Raw genomic sequence first — 20,868 nt, forward strand, 5'->3', positions numbered from 1 at the left:
TCCCCCTTTCACCACATCCTCTCCAGCATAAATTGTCATTGGTGTTTTTGATTTTAGCCATTCTGACAGGGGTGAGATGGTATCTGAGAGTTGTTTTGATTTGCATTTCCCGGATGGCTAAGGATGTTGAGCACTTTCTCAAGTGCCTCTCAGCCATTTTAGACTCCTCTATTGAAAACTCTCTATTTAGTTCTGCAGCCCACTTTTTAATAGGGTCCTTTGGTGTTTTAGAGACTTGCTTCTTGAGTTCTTTGTAAATTTTGGAGATCAACCCTCTGTCAGATGTGGGATTAATGAATATTTTTTCCCATTCTGTGGGCTGCCTTTTTGTCTTGCTGACTGTGTCCTTTGCCTTACAGAAGCTTCTCAGTTTCAGTAGGTCCCATTTATTAATTGTTGATCTCACTGTCTGTGCTACTGGTGTTATGTTCAGGAAGCTGTCTCCTGTACCAATTCGTTCAAGGGTACCACCCACTTTCTCTTCTAAGAGGTTCAGTGTGGCTGGATTTATGTTGAGGTCTTTGATCCATTTGGACTTTAGTTTTGTGCATGGCGATAAACATAGATCGATACACATTCTTCTACATGCCAGTCTCCAATTATGCCAGCACCATTTGTTGAAGATGCTTTCTTTATTCCATTGTATATTTTTAGCTTCTTTGTCAAAGATCAGATGTTCGTACGTGTGTGGGTTAATACCCGGATTTTCAATTCGATTCCATTGGTCTACCTGTCTATTTTTGTGCCAATACCAAGCTGTTTTCAGGACTATAGCTCTATAATAGAGCGCAATCTACAGATTCAATGCAATCCCCATTAAAATCACATCTTGCATGTTTGTCAATGACAGTTACTATCAAGAACTTAAATGTCTATGAAATTTACCTACCCTTGAGCAGGATCAGCCAGAGTTAGCCAGGTGTGAAGACTAGAATGAATGTTCAAAGCTGAGAAAGTAGGATGCATGATGGCCTTATAGAGGCTAATGGCATAGACAAGTTCATTTTACAGTCCAGGGAATATGTATGTAGATATATCTAGTACATAACTGAGAATACAGGCTCTTTGTGATTAGGGAAATGAGCCTAAATTGGAGTTTAGGTCAGAGAAATTTTTTAATTTTTATTTTCATGTGCAGAGCTAATATTTGAAGCATTTTGACACTAGAACAGACTGTCTGATGACTAAGGTGTACACGACTTTCCTCTAGTCCATGTCTTCTCATTTGCCTTTCTCCTTAGATCAGAGGCCTCTGTCCTCTTCTGCTGGTGTCTGTTAGGTTCATTTCTTATCATTCTATTTTTCTACTTTATGCAATGCCAATAACGTCATCCCTGTGTGTCCAGAGTTTTGTCCACTTAAAACAGTAATGCTTCAATCTCAGTCTCAGCTATAATGTCCAGGCTCCTGTCTGTACGCACTCACCAGATGCTCAAAGCCCCTCGAACTTAGCATGACTGAAACAAGCTCATTGCCCTGATTTGAGGCCCTGCCTTGTTTCCCATCTTGTTGCTTTCACCACTTTTCTGCCTGCCTGCCTGCCTGCCTGGCATAGTTAGTGATTCTTCCAGAACTCAGTCAGAGAGTTCTTTGGGATGTTTTCTCTGGTCCTTCTTAAGCAGAATCGTTTACATTCCCTTGAGCTTCTGCTGTCGCTCAGTCTATTTGGACTTGTGTTGTATGAACCAGTGAACCTACCTACAAATTCCTCTGTCCTTACCAATAATTTTGGGTTGGAGTCAGCCTTATAGTGCCTCAACAGAATACATCTGTTGCTTATTTTCTTTCCATAATTTGACAATGTTTTTCTAGTCTGTAGGAACCTTAGGTATAGGCACTGATTCTGTGGGTACTTTTGGAGTACTTAGCTATTGGTTTCATAGTTCCTTTGACAAGCAAGAACCTACCTTATTCTTTATGATTTGCCCAAGTGGCAGTCATCTCACTGAGTATATCAGAATGTTAGGATTATAAGCAGTGTCATTTGAAACAGGTAAATGAAATAAAGTAAAGCATGTCTCAAGTGGAACATGTTAAAACATGAAGAAACTATTGAGTGAAATTTTTCTGTAAAATATGCATCACTAATTTACTTTTACTCATGATTGGATTTGACTTGTTTTTTAACACATAGGGTGATCCTGATACCACAGTAGTGAAAGTAGAATTTGATGAAGAATTTAGTGGAACACCAGTAGAAGGTACAGGAGAAGAGACATCAACCCCATCAGCTCCTGTAAATAAAGGTCCCAAGCCCAAAAGGGAGAAAAAGGAGCCTGGTAAGGCAATGGAATGCTTTTGTGTATGTTTTGTGTAGGAAAGAAAGAACTGTGGGATTTTTCTACTGATTTTGATTGATTGATTTATTTTTAGTAGTTCATGTAGTATCTTTATAGTTTTTATATACATTTCTATTTTAAAATGAACCTTTCATTGAAAAGCTTTGATAGAATTTTGAGTAAGTATTTATATGCATATTACCATTGTCTTGATTTTAGGTACCAGGGTTAGAAAAACACCCACATCATCTGGTAAACCAAATGCAAAGAAAGTGAAGAAGCGGAACCCTTGGTCAGATGATGAGTCCAAGTCAGAGAGTGATTTGGAAGAAACAGAACCTGTTGTTATTCCAAGAGATTCTCTGCTCAGGAGAGCAGCTGGTATTGTGATACACTTAGTATTTATTTTATTGTATAGTATTGTTGAATATCAATTGGGTTCAATAGTATTATCAGTGACACTAGAGAATTCAATCACTCCAAAGAAAGACAGAGTGAATAATGTTTTTTTAAGATCTATTTTATGTATATAGGTATTTTACTTACATGTATGTCTGTGCAATGCGTGTGTGTCTAGTGCCTGATGACAGCAGAAGAGTGCTGGACCCTCTGGAACTGGAGTTATGCATGGGTGTGAGCTGCCATGTGAGTGCTGAGAACCACCCCTCAGTCTTCAAGAACAGTGTTCTGAACCACTGAGAAATGTCTCCAGCCCCAAAGCATGTCCTTTTACTGAATTTTGTTATTAAAGCTTAAATAATGTTCCTTCTATGGCTTTGGGATATTTGTTAACAAACAAACAAACAAACAAAAAAAACCCAAACCTAGAACCCAAGATTGTAGTATAGGCAGCTGTGGTACTCTATTGGAAGCACTCTGTGTCTATATTCTACCACTTATATCTGAGAGTTCTCTTCTCTGTAACTGTTTGTACTCAGTTCTTTAAATATAAGACTAAAGGTGGACTGCAGTAGCTTGTCTTGCATATGATTTGATATTCCCTGAATATTCATTAATTGGAAGTATTCAGATAATTAAAATCTGGATTGGTTTGTTTTATGTATTTTCTCACATTTTTTTTAATGAGTGTTACAACTTTATGGTTGCTTAACTCTGGCAAATATGTTTTTGATTGCATGTCAGGTCTTAAATTCTTTCTTTCATCGAGTGGGTAAATTACTTTTCTTAATAGGTATATGTATAAGTGATATAGGTGAATAATTAATGTGGTTGGATTAAGTTACATGACAACTAATGCTTCAAAATTATGTTTATATTTTTCCATACATGAAAAGTGAAATATAAAATTATTAGGTGTCCAAGTAGTTTAAAAATTCTCCTCTTATAATGTATGTTAAAATTAAAATAAAACCTATTTACATTGTGCCAGTATACCCATCTCTATATTTGTTTCCTATGTTATCCATGTGAAAATTTACCTCCTCCCTTCCTCCTCCTCCTTCCCCCAGCCCCCACTTTCTTGTGGTGACAGCATCTTAGGTAGCTAAGGATAGCCTCAAACTTACTATGTAGATGAGAATGACCTTGATCTTCTTAGCTTCCCAACTCTTCCTACCCAGTGCTTGGATTATAGGCATGTACCAGCATGACCAATGTATAGATTACTGGGACTTGAGTCCAGAGCTCTTTGTGTACTCAACAGTATTTGCCAACTGAGCTGGTCCTTATGATTGTTATTTAACAGTGCAACTAACCATAAAGAGAAATCAATATTTTACTTAGACAAGCTAAAAGAAAGCTTAGCATTTTTAAAAGAATGTTAAATTTTGTCATTTGTATTTAATGGGAACTCTTATATTAATAGTTCTTTGTACAGGGAACATTTGACATAATACCACACCAGTCACCTTTTCTGTTTTGTTGACTAATATGTAAATATAATGATCAACATCCTAAACAAGTAGTCCCATCAGCTTTTGTTGTTCTAATAAACAGAGTAGTATCCCAGCCTCCTGGAAAGTGTAAGGTAGATTTCATACTTTGAGGACAAAGTATAGACTTTTATTTTCTAAATGTTTATCTTTTTCTTGCATACTTTAAAAATATTTTAAGTGTTAAATATAGGATTTTGAGTTTCATGTTCTTTTGTTGTTCTTTATTTAGTCCCTGTCTATGTCACCCAGGTGGCACCAAAGCTGTAGGCATAAGTGGTTCATCCTCAGTCTCTTAATTATCTGGAACTATGAATGCATGCCACTGTGTCCTGTTAACATTCATTTCTATTTTCCTCCTAGCTGAAAGACCGAAGTACACCTTTGATTTCTCAGAAGAGGAGGAGGAGGATGCTGATGATGATGATGACAATAATGATTTAGAAGAACTGAAAGTTAAAGCATCCCCCGTAACAAATGATGGGGAAGATGAATTTGTTCCTTCAGATGGCTTAGATAAAGATGAATATGCTTTTTCTCCTGGCAAATCAAAAGCTACTCCAGAGTAAGTAACACAGCAATGATTATCCAGTAAGCTCTTACCATGAGTGCCAAGGAGTGATTGATTCTAGCTAAAGGTTTCTTTATGAAATAATTTGTTTGTTAATACTGCAGCTCTTCCCTACCTGTTGCTGTAGGGTAATGGAAAGATTGGCAAGCTTTTTCATGGAGGGCTTTAGAAGAAATGTTTTATATGTCCCTGTCATATGACATGACTTTGTAACAGCTGTTCATTGCTGCCCTTGTAGTAAGAAAGTAGCCTTAGACAACATGTAGATAAATGAGAATAGTTTGTTCCAGTAAAATGTTATTTCCAAAAATATTATTACCATTGAATGTATTTAGACAGTTCCTTGTTTGGGAAAATTTTCTAGATCTCTAGAATTAGGAAACTTGTTTTTCCAGTTGATTTATCCTTGATTAGTATTGCTTTTGATGAATGCTAGCATTAACATGGAGAATGTGAGATTTGTGAACTAATTAGTTTATTATTATTATTATCATTAACAAAAAGACATTGTAAGTCAATATAGCCAGCCTTGACCAGTTTGTAAAGAAACTACCACCTGTGGTCTGCTGTCAGGAATGGTATGACTACCTGGTATGATAGGGAGTATACCTTTCTCTTTGGACCTTTGATAATAATATAGAAAAGTTAGTGTCTCTTTGAATAACTTTAAAACTATTGCCCAGTTTCCATTCTTATTTTATGTTAAATCATTCTTTTTATCTTGTATCTGTACTCATATATTTACTTACATAAATTTGTGAGGAAAGCGCAGGGTGCAGGTGTTGCCCTGTCTTTAACAGAGAAAGAAAACACCCGTAAAGTTTTGTTGATTACAATCATACAGTGTATATTATGTAGGGTATTTTAATTATATTCTCTTTTTGATATTTTCTTTCTAATAGAAAATCATCACATGACAAAAAAAGTCAGGATTTTGGGAATCTCTTTTCATTTCCTTCATATTCTCAGAAGTCAGAAGATGGTATGTTCTTTTAGTCTTTTCACTAATTATTATATGATTGTTGTACTTGGTAGAGAAAAAAATTAGAAAAACCATTAGACCAGGTAATTGCAGAGTTTTTCATGAGTGGAAGACTTTACTTTTGCCCAGTGTGATTAAGACTTACTTCCTGTCTGGTTAGAATAGGTGTTATGGACGCATGTGGCAGACATGCTAGGCAGATGCTAGCCTGTTGAGTATAGTGTCTATATATAAGATGTAATAATGAGAAATACATAAAAAAGGAAAATTTGGAAGATTGAAACTTGATTTTTAGGGTGATGTGAATCTGTTTACACGTATAAAGGTACTGGATAGGTGCAGATTTATCTTACCAATTCTTACAGCTGAGATAATAAAATTTTCATAGGAGACAATATAACCAGGGTGTCTTTTATATATATATTTGTGTGTGTAGAATTTTTGAGATCACTTAGTTGATTATCTTTATCATGTGTGCGGGTGGAGGCTCAAGACTAATGGCAGAAGTCATCCTCGCTGCTGTCCCCTTTATGTATTGAGGCAGGTCTCTTCTTGAGCTTAAAATTTGCTGTTTTAGCTAGTGTGACTGGTCAGGCTTTGGGGTAGGAGGAATTCCCTTTCTCTGCTTATTGTGGTCTAGGATCTCAGGCAGGACACGGTGCTCCCTTTGCTTTCCTGTGGGTTTTACTTGGAGAGCAAAGGCATTAATGATTGAGCCATCTTCCCAACCCGTTTTGGATTTTTAAATACATTCCTACAGACACACCTAGACTTGGTATATTTTAAGTGTAGATAAACATTCATTGTTGACATACTTGTCAAAAGAATCATGTAAAGGTATCAAGTCCCCAAGAGGCCATTTAAAAATTTTTTGTTATAGCTTAAGGGAGGAAGAGTTGATTGCTAAATTAAACTAATTTGTGCACAAAAATAAGCTGAAGCTGGGCATGGTGGCACATGCCTGTAATCCTAGCACTTGAGAGGCTGAGACAGGAGGATTGTGAATTTGAAGCCAGTATGGGCTATATTGCAAGACCCTGTCTCCCCCATCAAAAAAGTAAACTGGAGGTAAGTTTGCCTTTAAAGTGATTTGTTGATTTAAAAATATGAGTTCCTACTGACTGCTGTTTTAGATTTGGGCATTAGTACTACTTTTATAGAAGGATTAACAGTGTTTGTATAAATACAGAAGTTATCACAGTGGAGCCTTTTCACTGGAAAACAAATCACTAGTATATACTTCTGAACAGTTTTTTAAAAATATTTAACTTTTAATACTATTACTTTTCACTGCCATGTGCGTCTGTATATTGTTTCACAATAGAGGTAACAATTTTGAGGTATAACATTGGTATATTTTCTATTTTCAGCTGTTTGTATGTTGTGGATTATATGATCAAAATAGAAACTTACAAGATCAATTTATTAGCTAAGGAGAAGTCATCAAAGAATCAGTTTACTCAGAGGTCTTTCTAGAGTCTCTTTACTAAAAAAAAGCTTTGAAATTTTTAGATTCAGCTAAATTTGACAGTAATGAAGAAGATACTGCTTCTGTTTTTGCACCATCATTTGGTCTGAAGCAAACAGATAAAGTTCCAAGTAAAACAGTTGCTGCTAAAAAGGGTAAGTACTTTATACCTGATTGTGTTATTACATAGGCTATGTAGAGATGATTGATGCGAAAAGGAATTTTATATAATACTACTTGCCCGAGTATTTCATTATGAAACTTAAAATTAATATTACAATTAATATTGCAATATTAAGAGAACCCCCTTTGCTTTCTAATAATGTGAAGGGATGCTAAAATATGTTAGACCCTATTTTTAAAATGCAGCCCCCCACTTTCAAAAAATATCTATCTATCTATCTATCTATCTATCTATCTATCTATCTATCTATCTATCTATCCATCCATCCATCTATCTGTTATGTGTACAGTGTTCTGCCCAGGCCAGAAGAGGGCACGAGGTCAAATTACAGATGGTTGTGAGTCACCATGTGGTTGTTGGGAATTGAACTTAGGATCCTCTGAAAGAGCAGGCAGTACTCTTACCTCTGAGCCATCTCTCCAGTACTACCCCCCGCCACTTTCAAGTGTTTAAGTCCATATTCCGTATATGAAGTAAAACTTGCTAAGATTGTAGTTTAGCCAGGTAATGGTGGTACATTCCTTTAATCTCAGCATTTGGGAGGCAGAGGCAGACCAACCCTCTCCCCCTCAAAAAAAGACAGAAGGTGATTGCATAAAATATTTGTCATTATAAAATAATCACATGATACTTAAATTGGTATTTTGGGCACTGTCTAGGCCCTACCCCTTACTGAAGTACTCTTGGCAGTTGATAACCTCTTGGGGAGGGAGTCATTCTTTAAAGGTATTCCTACTGGTAGGACAGGCACTAGTGGGATTTAGTGGGTTATAAAACAATGAAATTGGAAGAGGGACATACTGAGGTGAATATGTGAGAAACTGGAAAAGGCACATAGGTGAATGTTAATCATGTTTCATTGTATAAATATGAAATTATCAAGAATAAATAATTATAACAAAAGATAGTTTTTCTATAAAGCTCTTTGTTTTATTGGGCAGAGAAAACTTATTTTATCTTGATTCTGTAATCTGTTAGTTCTGCTTCTTCCCACTCCGTACATGGAAATCTGGTCAATACAATTTTCTGAATTATAGCTTTTTCCCCACCACCATAGCCTTAGATTGTTCATGAAATGACTGAGTTGATTCATTAATGTTATATAACATGCAAATCACGTATCTTGGTCTCTTTGAAGTCAATATTAGTGCTTAGCACTTGAAAATAGTATCTACTGTAGAAATACACATCTAGTTGAGATATTAAACCATATGGACTCTTTCCCAGAAGAAAAGAAAATCTATAGTATACATTATAGAGACATATATATTGAGTGTAGCAGAAAAATAGTCCTGACAATCTTAAAGTCCATGTTTCAACTGAATGCACTAGAACTGTGATGAGACTGCTCAGAGAGCATAGCAGGCTCCTCTTACTTCTCCAGGACAAGTTGGCCTATGTCTGCATTTCTTTATCTGACAACTTTGACTTTGCAGCTGTGCTAGACTATTAATTCTCCCCCTTTCCTAAACTTACCTTGCACCAGTGATTTAGGAAAGTTGGTATAGAAGTAGATCAGTGTCCTTGCCTTTCAGATTCTGACTCTGGGGTTGTTGTATTGGCTCTCCAAAGTTCCCCTAAGAGATTAATTAAACTCTCAGAGTAATGATTGGCTTGATAACTTACCCATGACTAGCTGTTCTTCATTGTCTTAATTCTATACTTTCTTTCATTATCTACTGGGTAAATATTTGAACTTGAACCCATACCCTGACATTAGTTAGGTTCTTCTTCTGGAGAACTCAAACTGAGACAGACTCTACAGTTTCCTTTCAAGACATTTTTGGGGCTGGAGAGATGGCGGGGAGGGGTAGGGGTGGGGGACATGGGACTGTTTAAGAGCACTTGCTGTTCTTGCAGAGGACCTGAATTCAGTTGCCAGCATCCATATCAGGTGACCCACAACCACTTGTAATTCTAGTTCCTTGGATTTGATGTCACCTGGTCATGTGAGCACTACATGCACATGGAGCATATAAAGAAAAACAGGCATGTGTGTGTATACATGTAAATTTTTAATCAATCAAAAAAACCATCTTAAAATGTTTTAAAACATCTTTTTCTTTTAGTCTTCATGTGAACATCTTGTAAAATACTGTAGGACCAGTATCCCTTCTTGAAATCTGTCACCCCATTTCCTTAAGTTAATGAGTTAGTTTAGCATTAACTAAAAGACCAGACTACCTTCTACCTAACCGATTTATCTGTTTCTCTATTAGCTTGATGGGTCTTGTGTTAGTTGAACTAGGAAACTTCTTTCAAAGACTTCAGCAAGATCTCCTTATCTCCTTCCTGAAATAAAATTTATAGATAGTATTTCAAGGGAAGGACATACCATTTCTCTCCTACCTTAGAATTATCTATGTTAACCCTGAGTTACATGTATTACTGTTCACATTACATTTTGTAGTTCCAATATTTTGCAGCAAAAGGCATCCTATAATATTTAGATATCTGACCTAATTTGGTTGAAGATTTGAAAGTGCCACATAACTTCTGCAAGCTTGAAAACACTACCAGAGAAAGCTGTGGTCCATATTGTCTTGTTGGGATACATTCATGCTAGGAGCTGCCTTTGGATCCTGGGGTAGATTTAGTCGTGAGGACACAGAGGGAGTAAAAGCCATAGCCTTTGACCACCTCTACCATGTTTAGTTCCTTCTGCTATGAGCCAGTGAGGGGCATTATGTTGAGTATCTCAGCTTGAGATTCAATTCTGTTTTTCCATCAAGTCAGCAACACTTTTCAGTTTTTAATAGTACAGTCTGCATTTCATGTCAGTTTATCTAATACATTTGTTTTCCAGACTCTCTCTCTCTCTCTTTTTCCTGACAGGGTTTCACTGTGTATCTCAGCTATCCTGGAACTTACTCTGTAGATCAAGCTGGCCTCAAACTCACAGAGGTCCACCAGCCTCTGCCTCCCGAGTGCTGGGATTAAGGCATGTGTCACCACCCCCTGGCTTTTCAGACTCATTTTTATTATACTCATTTTTTATTACACGAGTTAAAAATGATTATTAGTGTTTACATGGAACTACAGATGAAAAGTAAATACAAGACTTGTTTTTAAAACATATTATGGCAAAGTGAGGCCTTGCATTTACTGATCTAGGATTTTCATTTTTCTTCCCACATAAAAAAGCCAAGTCAAGATTTCACAATTGGAGGGAAATGAGTTGCTTCATATTTGCTCTATTTGAGGACCCCATAAAAATGCTTTTCTGTACTAAATCATTTTTATAAGCTAGTACTTAATGTATGGTTATAGTTAGTGTGTCAGAGATACTTTTTTAAGTCATGAATATATATTTAAAAGATACTGCTTAATTCCTTCTAATGCCCCTTGCTTAAAATATTTCAATTGAATTACCTAAAATTATACATAATTGAGTAATACTCATTATGTCATTCGTGGGATGATATTTGCCTTTATACTGGCAACAAGCAGAGAGAAAACATTTCTTGGCTACTCAGTTTCTTATCAGCAATTGAAAAAAAGTCCCACTGTTACAGAACTCACTTCAGCTTGGTTTGTTGGTAAGTATATTACACTGGCCAACTAAAAGGATGTTTGCTTGATAGGTAAACCACCTTCAGATACAGCCCCTAAGGCCAAGAGAGCACCTAAACAGAAGAAAGTTGTAGAGACTGTAAACTCTGACTCTGATTCTGAATTTGGCGTTCCAAAGAAGACTACAACACCAAAAGGTGAGGACCGTCTTTTTATAACCCTTAAACACTTGCTATAAGGAAAGGATTTTGTTTCTTCAGCTTTGCTGAGTTTAGTGATGGGATACTGATTTCATTTGAAATTGGGTCACATGTCAATAAGTAGTATTGTGCAGCTGTGCTGCATTAGAGTAAAGGACATAGAGCAGTTTAGAACATTACTTACAGTTAAAACATTGACAAGATTAACTAGATATACTGAAAAAAAATTTAAAAATGCTACAATGAACTAACTCCCTTGAGTTTCTCCTACCTCTGTCTCACTTCTTTTGTTTGGTGTATTTGAGGGTCTTATTCTATAGGCTAGAGAAATAACATAGGAAAAAAGCTAAGAAAACTATCATAGAGCCTGTGGAGGTTATAATATAGGAATGTGTGGTTTGAAGCCTTGGTAAGTCTATCAGCTGTGACAGGTAACTTAAGCACTCTTGTAACAAGTTTTGTTCCTATTTTCAAGAGTCATATTAGCAAAATTCTAGTCTTTTTTATCAGGGCTTAGTACTGAAACTTATTTCCAAGATTTCTCACTTTTTTTTTCTTTTTGTTTCATTTTTTCAAGACAGAGTTTCTCCAAAGTATTGCTTTGGAGGTTGTCCTGGAACTCACTCTGTAGACCAGGCTGGCCTGGAACTCACAGAGATCCACCTGCCTCTGAGTGCTGGGATTAAAGGCATGAGCCACCAATACCTGGCTTCTCACTTGTTTTAAGTGTATTTTTAAAATACTCTTTAGTCACATATACTCCAGAATTAAAATGTTATATGTCTGTCACTTAAGGCAAGAGTAGGGTTGCAGGCTACACTATTGGGTGTAGAAATAATTATAAGACTTGGGCATCTATCTTATGTTCCATTGACGTTTGGGAGGAAAACTGTTTTCATGTATTTTAAGGTAAAGGCCGAGGGGCAAAGAAAAGGAAAGCATCAGGCTCAGAAAATGAAGGTGACTATAATCCTGGGAGAAAACCATCTAAAACAGCCAGCAAGGTAAGCAAGTACACCTCAGAATGGCTCAGGGTCTGTGCTGCATGTCATCACTCCCTGTTAGAATGTCTGGGAGAGCTATACATTCACTTCTCACCAATGAAAGTCCTGTAAGTCAACTTCCCTTAGAATCTCCGATTTTATTTATTGAACTGTTGTAGTTGTGTGCTACTTGAATATTAGAATATTCTTATAAACAGGTTAATTTGATTTTTAAAATCGAGTTTGATTGACAGTACCTAGTATTCCTAATTAATCTGACCTTTTAGAAGCCCTTTCTTTTTTGAGGGCATAAGCCACTTATTTTCTCTTTCTATTAAAACTTAAAAATATGCATATGGATGGTTATAGCTTCATAAATTGCTCTTTCCCATCAATTCCCTTTTCTATCTCTTGTCTATTCTGTGACTTTTAAAATATTTTATCAACACTTGTGATAGTGTGTGCTACATACTGTGCGTAGCTTTGTTCTGTTTGCATGAATTAAGACAATTTGAGTAATTTCTGATGTTAACATTGTGTATACTTATTGAGTAAGAAAAAAGTTAGTGATGTTACATTGATGGAGCTATAACCTGGTAAACACAAGAGCCCAAAGTAGCTAATTACTTACTATATTTCATCTGGTTTTTTTTTTCATCCATAATTCATATCAGGCTTAACTTAGCATTCCAATTCCAGTTTTAAAAGTATGATTGATTATTGGCAATATACCATAAGTGTAAGTATAAGGAGTAATAGTTCTTAACCATGGGCTTTCTTTAACTTTGGGATTTTTAATCTTTTGTTTTTCTTGGGGGGGGGGTATCTAGAAACCGAAGAAAACATCCTTTGATCAGGATTCAGATGTAGACATCTTCCCCTCAGACTTCACTTCTGAACCACCTGCTCTGCCACGGACTGGTCGGGCTAGGAAAGAAGTAAAATATTTTGCAGAATCTGACGAAGAGGAAGATGTTGATTTTGCAATGTTTAATTAAGTGCCCAAAGAGCACGAACATTTTTCAAAAATATCTTGTGTTGTCCTTTGTCTTTTCTGTCTCAGAATTTTGTACATCTGGCTTATTTTAATGTGATGATGTAATTGATGGTTTTTTATTATTGTGGTAGGCCTTTTAACATTTTGTTCTTACACATACAGTTTTATGCTCTTTTTTACTCATTGAAATGTCATGTGTTGTCTGATTGGCTTGTAGAATTGTTATAGATTACCGTGCATTAGCACAGATTTTAATTGTCATGATTGCAGACTACAGACCTGCTTTTTGAAATGAAATTTAAACATTAAAAATGGAACTGTGTTCTCAGACTCTTTACTGAAGGTGAAACCATAGTAAAAATTTCCACACACCTTTAAAATAAATATATTTATTCTTTGCCAGGAGACTCCATGGAAAAAGGTAAACAGTATATGAACATAGAAAGCACTGTTAAACCATCTCAATGTACAAACAGAGCCAGTGAAGGTACATCACAGACTTTTGCTAATATATCAAAAACAAAAAATTCCACTAGTGCTTACATGAGAACTCAGAACCTGACACTTGAGTCTGTCAACCACTCTACCACAGCTATCACTCTGCGTCATAGTGATTGAACAAGGCCAGAGGAGGCCACTTGCCCATACCTTCAAGCATCAAGACTGGGGGAAATCCCAGGATCAGGCGTGAGTCAGGAAGGACACTGGACTACTAGAGTCCAGGCAGACTAGCCTGCTGATTATCCTGTGATATCTCTCCAATGGCTTGTGAACAGGTAAACAAACTTACTAACACTGGACAGTGTTTTTGCCTTGGAGGCTATCATGACTGTAAAAATGCATCTTTTTTTCATTCGGTAGTTGTATCATTAAGGAATACACCACTTTCAATTTAAAGTGACATTAACAATTGAACAAATGACATTTGATTAACTGAACTGGCAGTTACATTGATACAGAATTCTCTTCTGCTAGTGCAGTGAAGTGGTATACTCTATCTGGGCAACACAAAAGAAAGGATGCAGCTTGAGAGTATCAAAAAGCAAGGAGAAATTTCCACATTACTTAAACCAGAGCGTCTTTAGTCTTATCCTGTACTGTACAAAGGTCCTGGTTCCTTACCGTGAAGCCTTGTTATTCATGAAAGCAAGATGTACAGTAGTCTGCTCCATAACCTTGGTGTCTTGGTTATTGAGTATGCAAGACAAAAGAAAGCACCAACATACAGGATAGAAAGAACAGAGCCATACTTCTGTATGTACAAAGTCTTCAGAAACTTAACCAGGGCTAAATCATCTCAACTGGGTCTTTGCCATGCATCTTGACTGTTCAGAGAGGAAAATAGAAGCTCTTAACTAGTTTCTGGTGGCATGAAATGCTGAAATTTCAGAATTTGAAAAGTTTGTATTTCTAGGCAAGTTACACAGTAAGGAATATATATTGATACATATGAAAACTTCTTGGTCCTTTTTGAGTTTAGCGTATTTCAGTCCAAAAACTAAGCAGCAGTAAAAATGTTTTCCTTGCATTTTCACTTGGGAACTGAACGTCCTGGGAATGTCTGCAGTAGCTGCAAGGGTCTCACTGTAGCAGCGGTGACTGACTGACTCCACTGTTCTCCACTGAGCTGGGTGAGACACTGGGACTGTGCTCTGCTGTGTTCCCACTTGAACTTGGGGTCAAGGGTTCATGTCCTTCAGAATTCTCCAGCATTTCCTGAATGAGAGGTGGCATTGATCCAGGAATTTCCATTTTCAAGGTAATTACACGTTCTGCACCTTTTTTGAGAAATAATAGAAAACTTGTTAGATACAGGGTCGGTTAGATATGAAGGGACCAACATTCACCCTCAGGTGTGTGAAAGGGTTGTGAAATACAGATCTTTGTGAAAAGGACCCATTTATTCGAAGTAAAAATGTTAAGGTGTTTACAATGGGAATGTGGGCCGCAAGAATGCCGGTGTGAGGTGTGCTTTGAGATCCCAAGAGTCTCAGGCGGAGGCCGATCGCCACTCCCTTTGAGTACAGAATATGCACTAATGGTACTTCAGAGGCTGACTGGGTTTGGTACATTTTCACTTCAAGGAAAAGCAGTGGAAGTGTGTAATGTGCAGATTAGCTAGTTGCAGTGCTTCAGTCAGATTCCGTAAATATAATTTTCAAAGAAAAATTCCTGATGAAAGATCAGAAGAATATAGGTGAAGGGATGGGTGGTTTCCACAGTGGAAGGATGGACTTGAGTCCCAAAGTGTGCTAGTCCAGAGATGGATGGTTCTATGCCAGATCCCACAGCCCCTCATGCAATTGGTTAGATGGAAATATGTAAATAATAGGAAAACTGCTTCAGAAACATGTGACTAGGGTTTTTCTGGACTCTGCTAATATGGAACTTGGGAGATTTCTATTCATGGCTGTTAGTCCTCAGGTCACTCGCATCTATGGAGAGTGATGTTAACAGCCTATTTACTTTTTTTTATATATTAAATTACATCCACTCAAGCATTGGTCTCTTTTTGTTTCTCTTAATCCCATGTTGGGATGAACTTAGAATGTATCACTGAAAACAACCGAGAATAGATTTCTTTTCAGACAAGTTCACTGGGCATTTAAGACCTTCTGAAGTGGAGCATGTGTATCTTGGCGTGCCAAGATCCTCAGGTGTGGAGTCTGCTAATGACAGGTAATAGCATAGTTGGCACAAAGAATAGTTGCTGAGTCATCTCTACATAGAAAAGCCCTCTGCACTCAGCTATGAGATGGCTCTAGGCATTTCTATAATTGCTTGAGTTGCCACACAGAGTGAGAATCATGAGGTGAGAGTATTTATATCTCTCAGCCAGGCAAGAATTTGAAAATCCCATTTGAAAACGAAATAATCTATTAGTATCACTGGGTAGTGGTATCTACTTTCTGCTTCTCTTAATCTCAGGCCAGAGGCAATGTCAAGACGTCTTCTTAAAGAACCCTGAGGAGCTCTTAACTGTGTGCACATATGGGTGCTCAGATGATTGATTCTTAGCTCCTTTTGATTTCTGTGGGATAGACATTCCAACTTAGTCACGAGACTCCTAAGATTAAAACATGGCTTTTAAAAAGCAAAGCTGGCAAAGCTCTGCCCTCCCCTCTGTCCTTGAAGACAGACCTTTAGCGCTGATGCTGCGGAGATCCGTAATTTTCATTAAGATCTTTGGAAACATGTGGGGCTTGCTGGGCCGACGTTTTCTAATGTAAATCTTCAGTGCTTCCAGCAGAGGCTCTTGGAGCTTGTCTACTTTTGTTGGTTCCTCAAGGTCCTGGCGGTCTGGAGAGCAGGAGGAAGTATTCAGTGTTTAGTGACCCAAAGGCTGAAGCGCTACTGCCCATCCCCTTTCTCCTTTCCCATTCCTCCTGTACAGTGGCTTTATTTAGTGACTCGGTTGCACATTAACCTGAATGCATGCAATTGCTTTTAGCAGTGATACTTGACATAGTAGCCCACTTACTCTGGTTCAGAGGCAAGAATTCCCTTTCATGACCAGATGGGGTCAGTATTGAACTGAGCAAAAGCACCTTGGGCAGGCTGGCTATGAAAGCCAGGTAGATAAGCCTGCCCCTTAATTACAGCCATTACTTTGAACTAATGTTGGCTTCTGGTTCGTCAGCAGGGGTCACTATGAAGAAGGGGCCATACTTTACTCCAGCCCACCAGGCACACACTGGCATGGTAGGGGATCCCAGGCAGTGATTTGAATCATTCTAGCTATATTAAGAAATAAAATACAAGTCATTTGGGTCACTGCTAAAATGTCCTTAGGCATATAGCAGTATGATCCTGCCTTTACAAATGTACCTGTTTCCCACAAGAGAAACTGGACAAACTGCTTTTGGCATATATTTCAGAGTAGAAGGAGCTCAAATACCACTACTTAATTTACAACAGGAGAAAGCACAGCTGTTCCTGGCATGGGAATTGTATTCACTGCCTTTCTCCATGCAGTGAAGAACGCATGTGGAGAACCCAGTGGAGCTGCATGCTGTCCTGTGACTTGCTCTGTGTGGGGTCTCGTGACGGTCCCCAGGGAGTCACTACCTCCACAGATTAAGCAGATGGCACTTAGAAGGCCTGTTTCTGTGTCGTCCATTTCCAAAGGCAGGAGCTGGTTGGCAAAGGTGAACACAAGGTCAGTCAGAGGACCGAAGCCAGCATTGTGCATCTGGGTTCGATTCAGAGTAAGGCCATCAGAGAAGGTCATGGTGTCTTGTTCTGGGGTATACCTGGTACAAATTCTGAGAATCTGGAAGAGAGAAAATGTGTAGGTCCACTTGCTAGATCACCTATGCTGTCCCCACAGCACCCACCAGAGCTATGGTAGATGTAGGAACTCCTGAGGAGCCTGGGCCTCACATGGGCAACATCTCCCACTGCCGAATAATGTTAGTGCCTTGTTTCATTACACACTGGCAGATTTCTAAGAACAGAGCTGGGTTATTAGGGGAATAATAAGTGGGACATATATTTTGAGAAATAATGATTGAAATATCTATTTCCTGAGGATTTATCTCTCAGGCATCAAGCCAGGTGCTAGGGAGAAGAAGAGGAACAAAATTCTATTTTCAAAAGCTTAGTCAACCAAAAATAAGTAAGATGATCCTTACCAACTGATGGCTAATCTTCACGTCAATTTACGGGATTTAAAATTGTTATGGGAACACACATACTTTGGGGCGTGGCTATGATGGTATTTTAGAAGGGCTTAACTGATCAGGCAAGATGCACTCTGAATGCTAGGGGATTCCAGACCGAATATAAAGGGGAGACACTTGAAGTCAATCGAGAACTGGCATTGTCTTGGCCCCAGATAGAATATGACCAGCCCTCTCACAATCCTCATGGCTTGTATCTTCAAACCATGAGCCCAAATAAACCACCCTTCAGTTGCTTCTATCAGGTATTTGGTTGTAGCAACAAGGAAGGCAGCTAATACAGCACGTCTTTAGTCTTTCAGAAAAGTCCTGTTGTTCACAGATGGCAGCCCTAGGGCTCAGGCCACATGCTTTGCCCAGCCTCATAGCTAACAATGAATTTGATTCAAACTCAAGGAAAGCCCTTTCTCACAATACAGGCAGGCTTCAGAAACAGAGTCATCAGCATGGCAGGGATTAGGAGCGAGTCAAGCTGGGGGTGAGGGCACTCACACCCCACTGTGGTGCACAGGCAGACTATTCTAGAAGCCTGCTCCTCCCTGTGCTTGTAGTCATGGCTTACAGCCTCCCTGTGCTCCACACCCTCTACTTAGGCACGCTGTCATTCTGCAGGACTTCTACCTTCTCTACCTCACCCTAAAGGCCCCAGGTCTGGTGAAACTGCAGTCTCCAGGTCCTTCCGCCAGGGCTAGGTAGTCTCATGGAGCAGGACCTCCAGGAAATAGGCTTCTGCATTCTGTGTTCCCCCTGAAGAGACTTGTTGCTCAGCAGAGGTTAAGTCAGTAAGGAGAGTGTCTACCCAGGGCTTCTCCTGACACCAGCTGAGGGTGGCTCCCTGAAAGCCCACTGTCAGGAGCAATAGGATGGGTATGAGGGGCAAAGACCTTCCTCTTAGTCATGAGACTGTGTGCACCGTGGCCCCCAGGGGGAAGCAATGTCTGCCTTTAAAATCTAGCTCCCGCCCATGGCTTTAAAACAGAATCTGGCCTTCCCTCTGGAGGCTCTGGAAGCTATGGTTGAGGAGTTCCCCATTCCCACAGCCATAGAAAGGACCACAGCACTGCTGTGGACAAGCCGCAGCCTCACCACCCAAGTACTTGGTGTTAGAACACTTCCAGGGTATGAGGTGTAGACCTCTGAAGGAGAGTAAGCCTAGGGGCGTCATGAGGATGCAGTCCCGAGAAGGTATCAGTGCCCATCTGACATGAAGAGACCACAGAACTCAACCCAGTGAGGGAGCAGCCAGAGGGCCCGTGACCTAAGGCCCAAGAGCACTGGCTGACTGAGTCTGGGCTCCCGGCCTCCAGACCTGTGAGAACAGGGGTTTGCACCTGCCTGGTCTCTCATTTAGCAGCTGCATTAAGACAAAAGTTTCCCTAGACTACAGGTGGTAGCCTCACAAAGTTATGTCATGGGCTAGGCCAGGTTTCTTATTCAGCTTAGCCAGGGAATCCCAGTGGTCTTGAGCACCTGCAGGGCTATGGTATGGGTAGGCTGCAAATATCCCATGGGCCTCCAGGGCAAGGTGAGGAGGGCTCATGAACAGAGGGAGGGAGGTGCTCTTTGTAATGACTAGGCCTGGTCTGGAAAAGGGTGTGCAGGAGTGAGGGGGCAAGCCATCCCTGAAGGCCAGTAAGGAGCCACTCCCATGATCACTTGGTGTGGTAGAGGCTGGGGCTGTCACAATGAGAAGACATACAATGAAAGATCTGTCAAACCCCAGGGACTCTGAAGTTTTGTCAATCCAGGGAAATTCCAACACATGGAAGGCCTCTTCAGATCAAGGAAGTGAGACTGGGAAGTAGTCTCAGAAGCTCCCAGAAGCCTCCATCTCCCTTATTTCCTGCCCTGTTCTGTGTTCTCCTACTCCTTCCTTCCTTCTAGAGTTCAGAAAGAATCCTACCAAAATGTCCAAGCAGGCAGCCTTGAGCAGGGTGATCTGGTCTGCGATGGTCAGGCTGGTGAAGCCCGGCAGACGCTTGGCGAACTCCACGATCTTAATAATGCACTTGGTGGCTAGCTCGCTGAATTTGTCCCAGAGTCCCAAGTCCAGTCGGACCCGATGGTCAGCACTGGAATTCTAAAAGGGAGAGAGAAGAGGAATGAATAACATTGTGCCACCAGGAGGTAGGGATGGGCTGCTTCCCACAAATGGGCTCACACATGCTTCCTCTGAGCTTCCTGCTTTCAAGTTGCACAGACTTACACCGGTCACAAGACATCCAGGGAGCAAATGAGGGTAAGCCTCTGTGCGCAGTCACCTACTCCTAATGAAGGAGAGACAGACCTGCTGTTGTCTATGCCACGAACCGATGCCTCTAGACATTGATCATCACTGCTTACTACTGCCACATGTGGGTGTTGTAAGGTAAAACAGCACCAGGTTTCAGTCTGCCCTAGGTCAAATTTGAGTCAGATGAAGTCTCTGGATCTACTCATAGGAGACACAGGAGCATGCTAAGCACCCAAGGGCACCATGAGCCCCAGATACTATGCAAAGCCCATCAGCCACCCAAGACATTGCACAGGAGCAGCTATGGAGAGGGAACTAATATTGAATACTGTGCTGGTGCTCAATAATGACTGTACAGTGATGTTAGGGTGTCATCAGTACAAGAGCTGGGTATCCATCTGTAGCAGCCATGGGCATTGTACTAAAGGGAGGCAGGTCGAGACAGAAGGAGGATGGGGCTGTGGCTTCTGGGAACTATAAATAGGGTGGTGATCACAGATGCAGGCGGGACCTTTCCATGGTGTTGGCAATGGTCTTCAACACATCAACACATCTTTGGAGAAGATGAAGCATTAAATCATGTGCATTAGACTCCAGAATTTTAACTCAGAAAAAAGAGACTTTGATTGGCTGAACCTTCCCTGAGTTCCATGTAAAGAAAACGAGGAGGAGAGACTATCGCAAGAAAGTGTCGAGTGAGCAGTTCAGGTGTCCAAGAGGGCTCTCCTTATTCAGTGGTGACACTGCAGTTTTCTAGTCACACTTAGAACATACACTAAAGCACTCAAGGGCAGGACGGTGATGGCTCAACACGTATACCAGAATATCAACTCCTGTGGTGGGGGTGTGAGGAGCCAGGAGACTGCCCACCTGCTAGCCTTCTC

The 20,868-nt window shown here is 39.7% G+C and overlaps 2 protein-coding genes across 8 annotated transcripts in view; one reads left to right on the top strand and one right to left on the bottom strand.

The window, feature by feature from the left end:
• The window catches only part of Top2b (DNA topoisomerase II beta), a 64,890-nt gene extending 51,499 nt beyond the window's left edge, over positions 1-13,391 (top strand). The window contains exons 29-36 of the mRNA XM_005080981.4: positions 2,135-2,279; positions 2,499-2,660; positions 4,535-4,736; positions 5,645-5,724; positions 7,237-7,347; positions 10,961-11,086; positions 11,999-12,093; positions 12,903-13,391. Coding sequence (XP_005081038.1) covers positions 2,135-2,279; positions 2,499-2,660; positions 4,535-4,736; positions 5,645-5,724; positions 7,237-7,347; positions 10,961-11,086; positions 11,999-12,093; positions 12,903-13,070 — 1,089 coding nt within the window. The 3' untranslated portion in view covers positions 13,071-13,391. The remainder of the gene's footprint in view (positions 1-2,134; positions 2,280-2,498; positions 2,661-4,534; positions 4,737-5,644; positions 5,725-7,236; positions 7,348-10,960; positions 11,087-11,998; positions 12,094-12,902) is intronic.
• Positions 13,392-13,442: 51 nt separating this feature from the next.
• The window catches only part of Rarb (retinoic acid receptor beta), a 336,441-nt gene continuing 329,015 nt past the window's right edge, over positions 13,443-20,868 (bottom strand). For 4 of the 7 annotated variants that reach the window (XM_021233504.2, XM_021233507.2, XM_040746568.1 and 1 more), the window contains 4 exons: positions 19,655-19,831; positions 17,138-17,342; positions 16,211-16,369; positions 13,443-14,847 (listed from right to left, as the gene is read on the bottom strand). In XM_021233504.2, the coding sequence (XP_021089163.1) occupies positions 14,651-14,847; positions 16,211-16,369; positions 17,138-17,342; positions 19,655-19,831 (738 nt within the window). In that variant the 3' untranslated portion in view covers positions 13,443-14,650. 7 annotated transcript variants of the gene reach the window in all.

Source organism: Mesocricetus auratus, unplaced genomic scaffold (genome assembly GCF_017639785.1).
Source record: "Mesocricetus auratus isolate SY011 unplaced genomic scaffold, BCM_Maur_2.0 Super-Scaffold_100006, whole genome shotgun sequence".
Classification (NCBI taxonomy): Eukaryota; Metazoa; Chordata; class Mammalia; order Rodentia; family Cricetidae; genus Mesocricetus; species Mesocricetus auratus.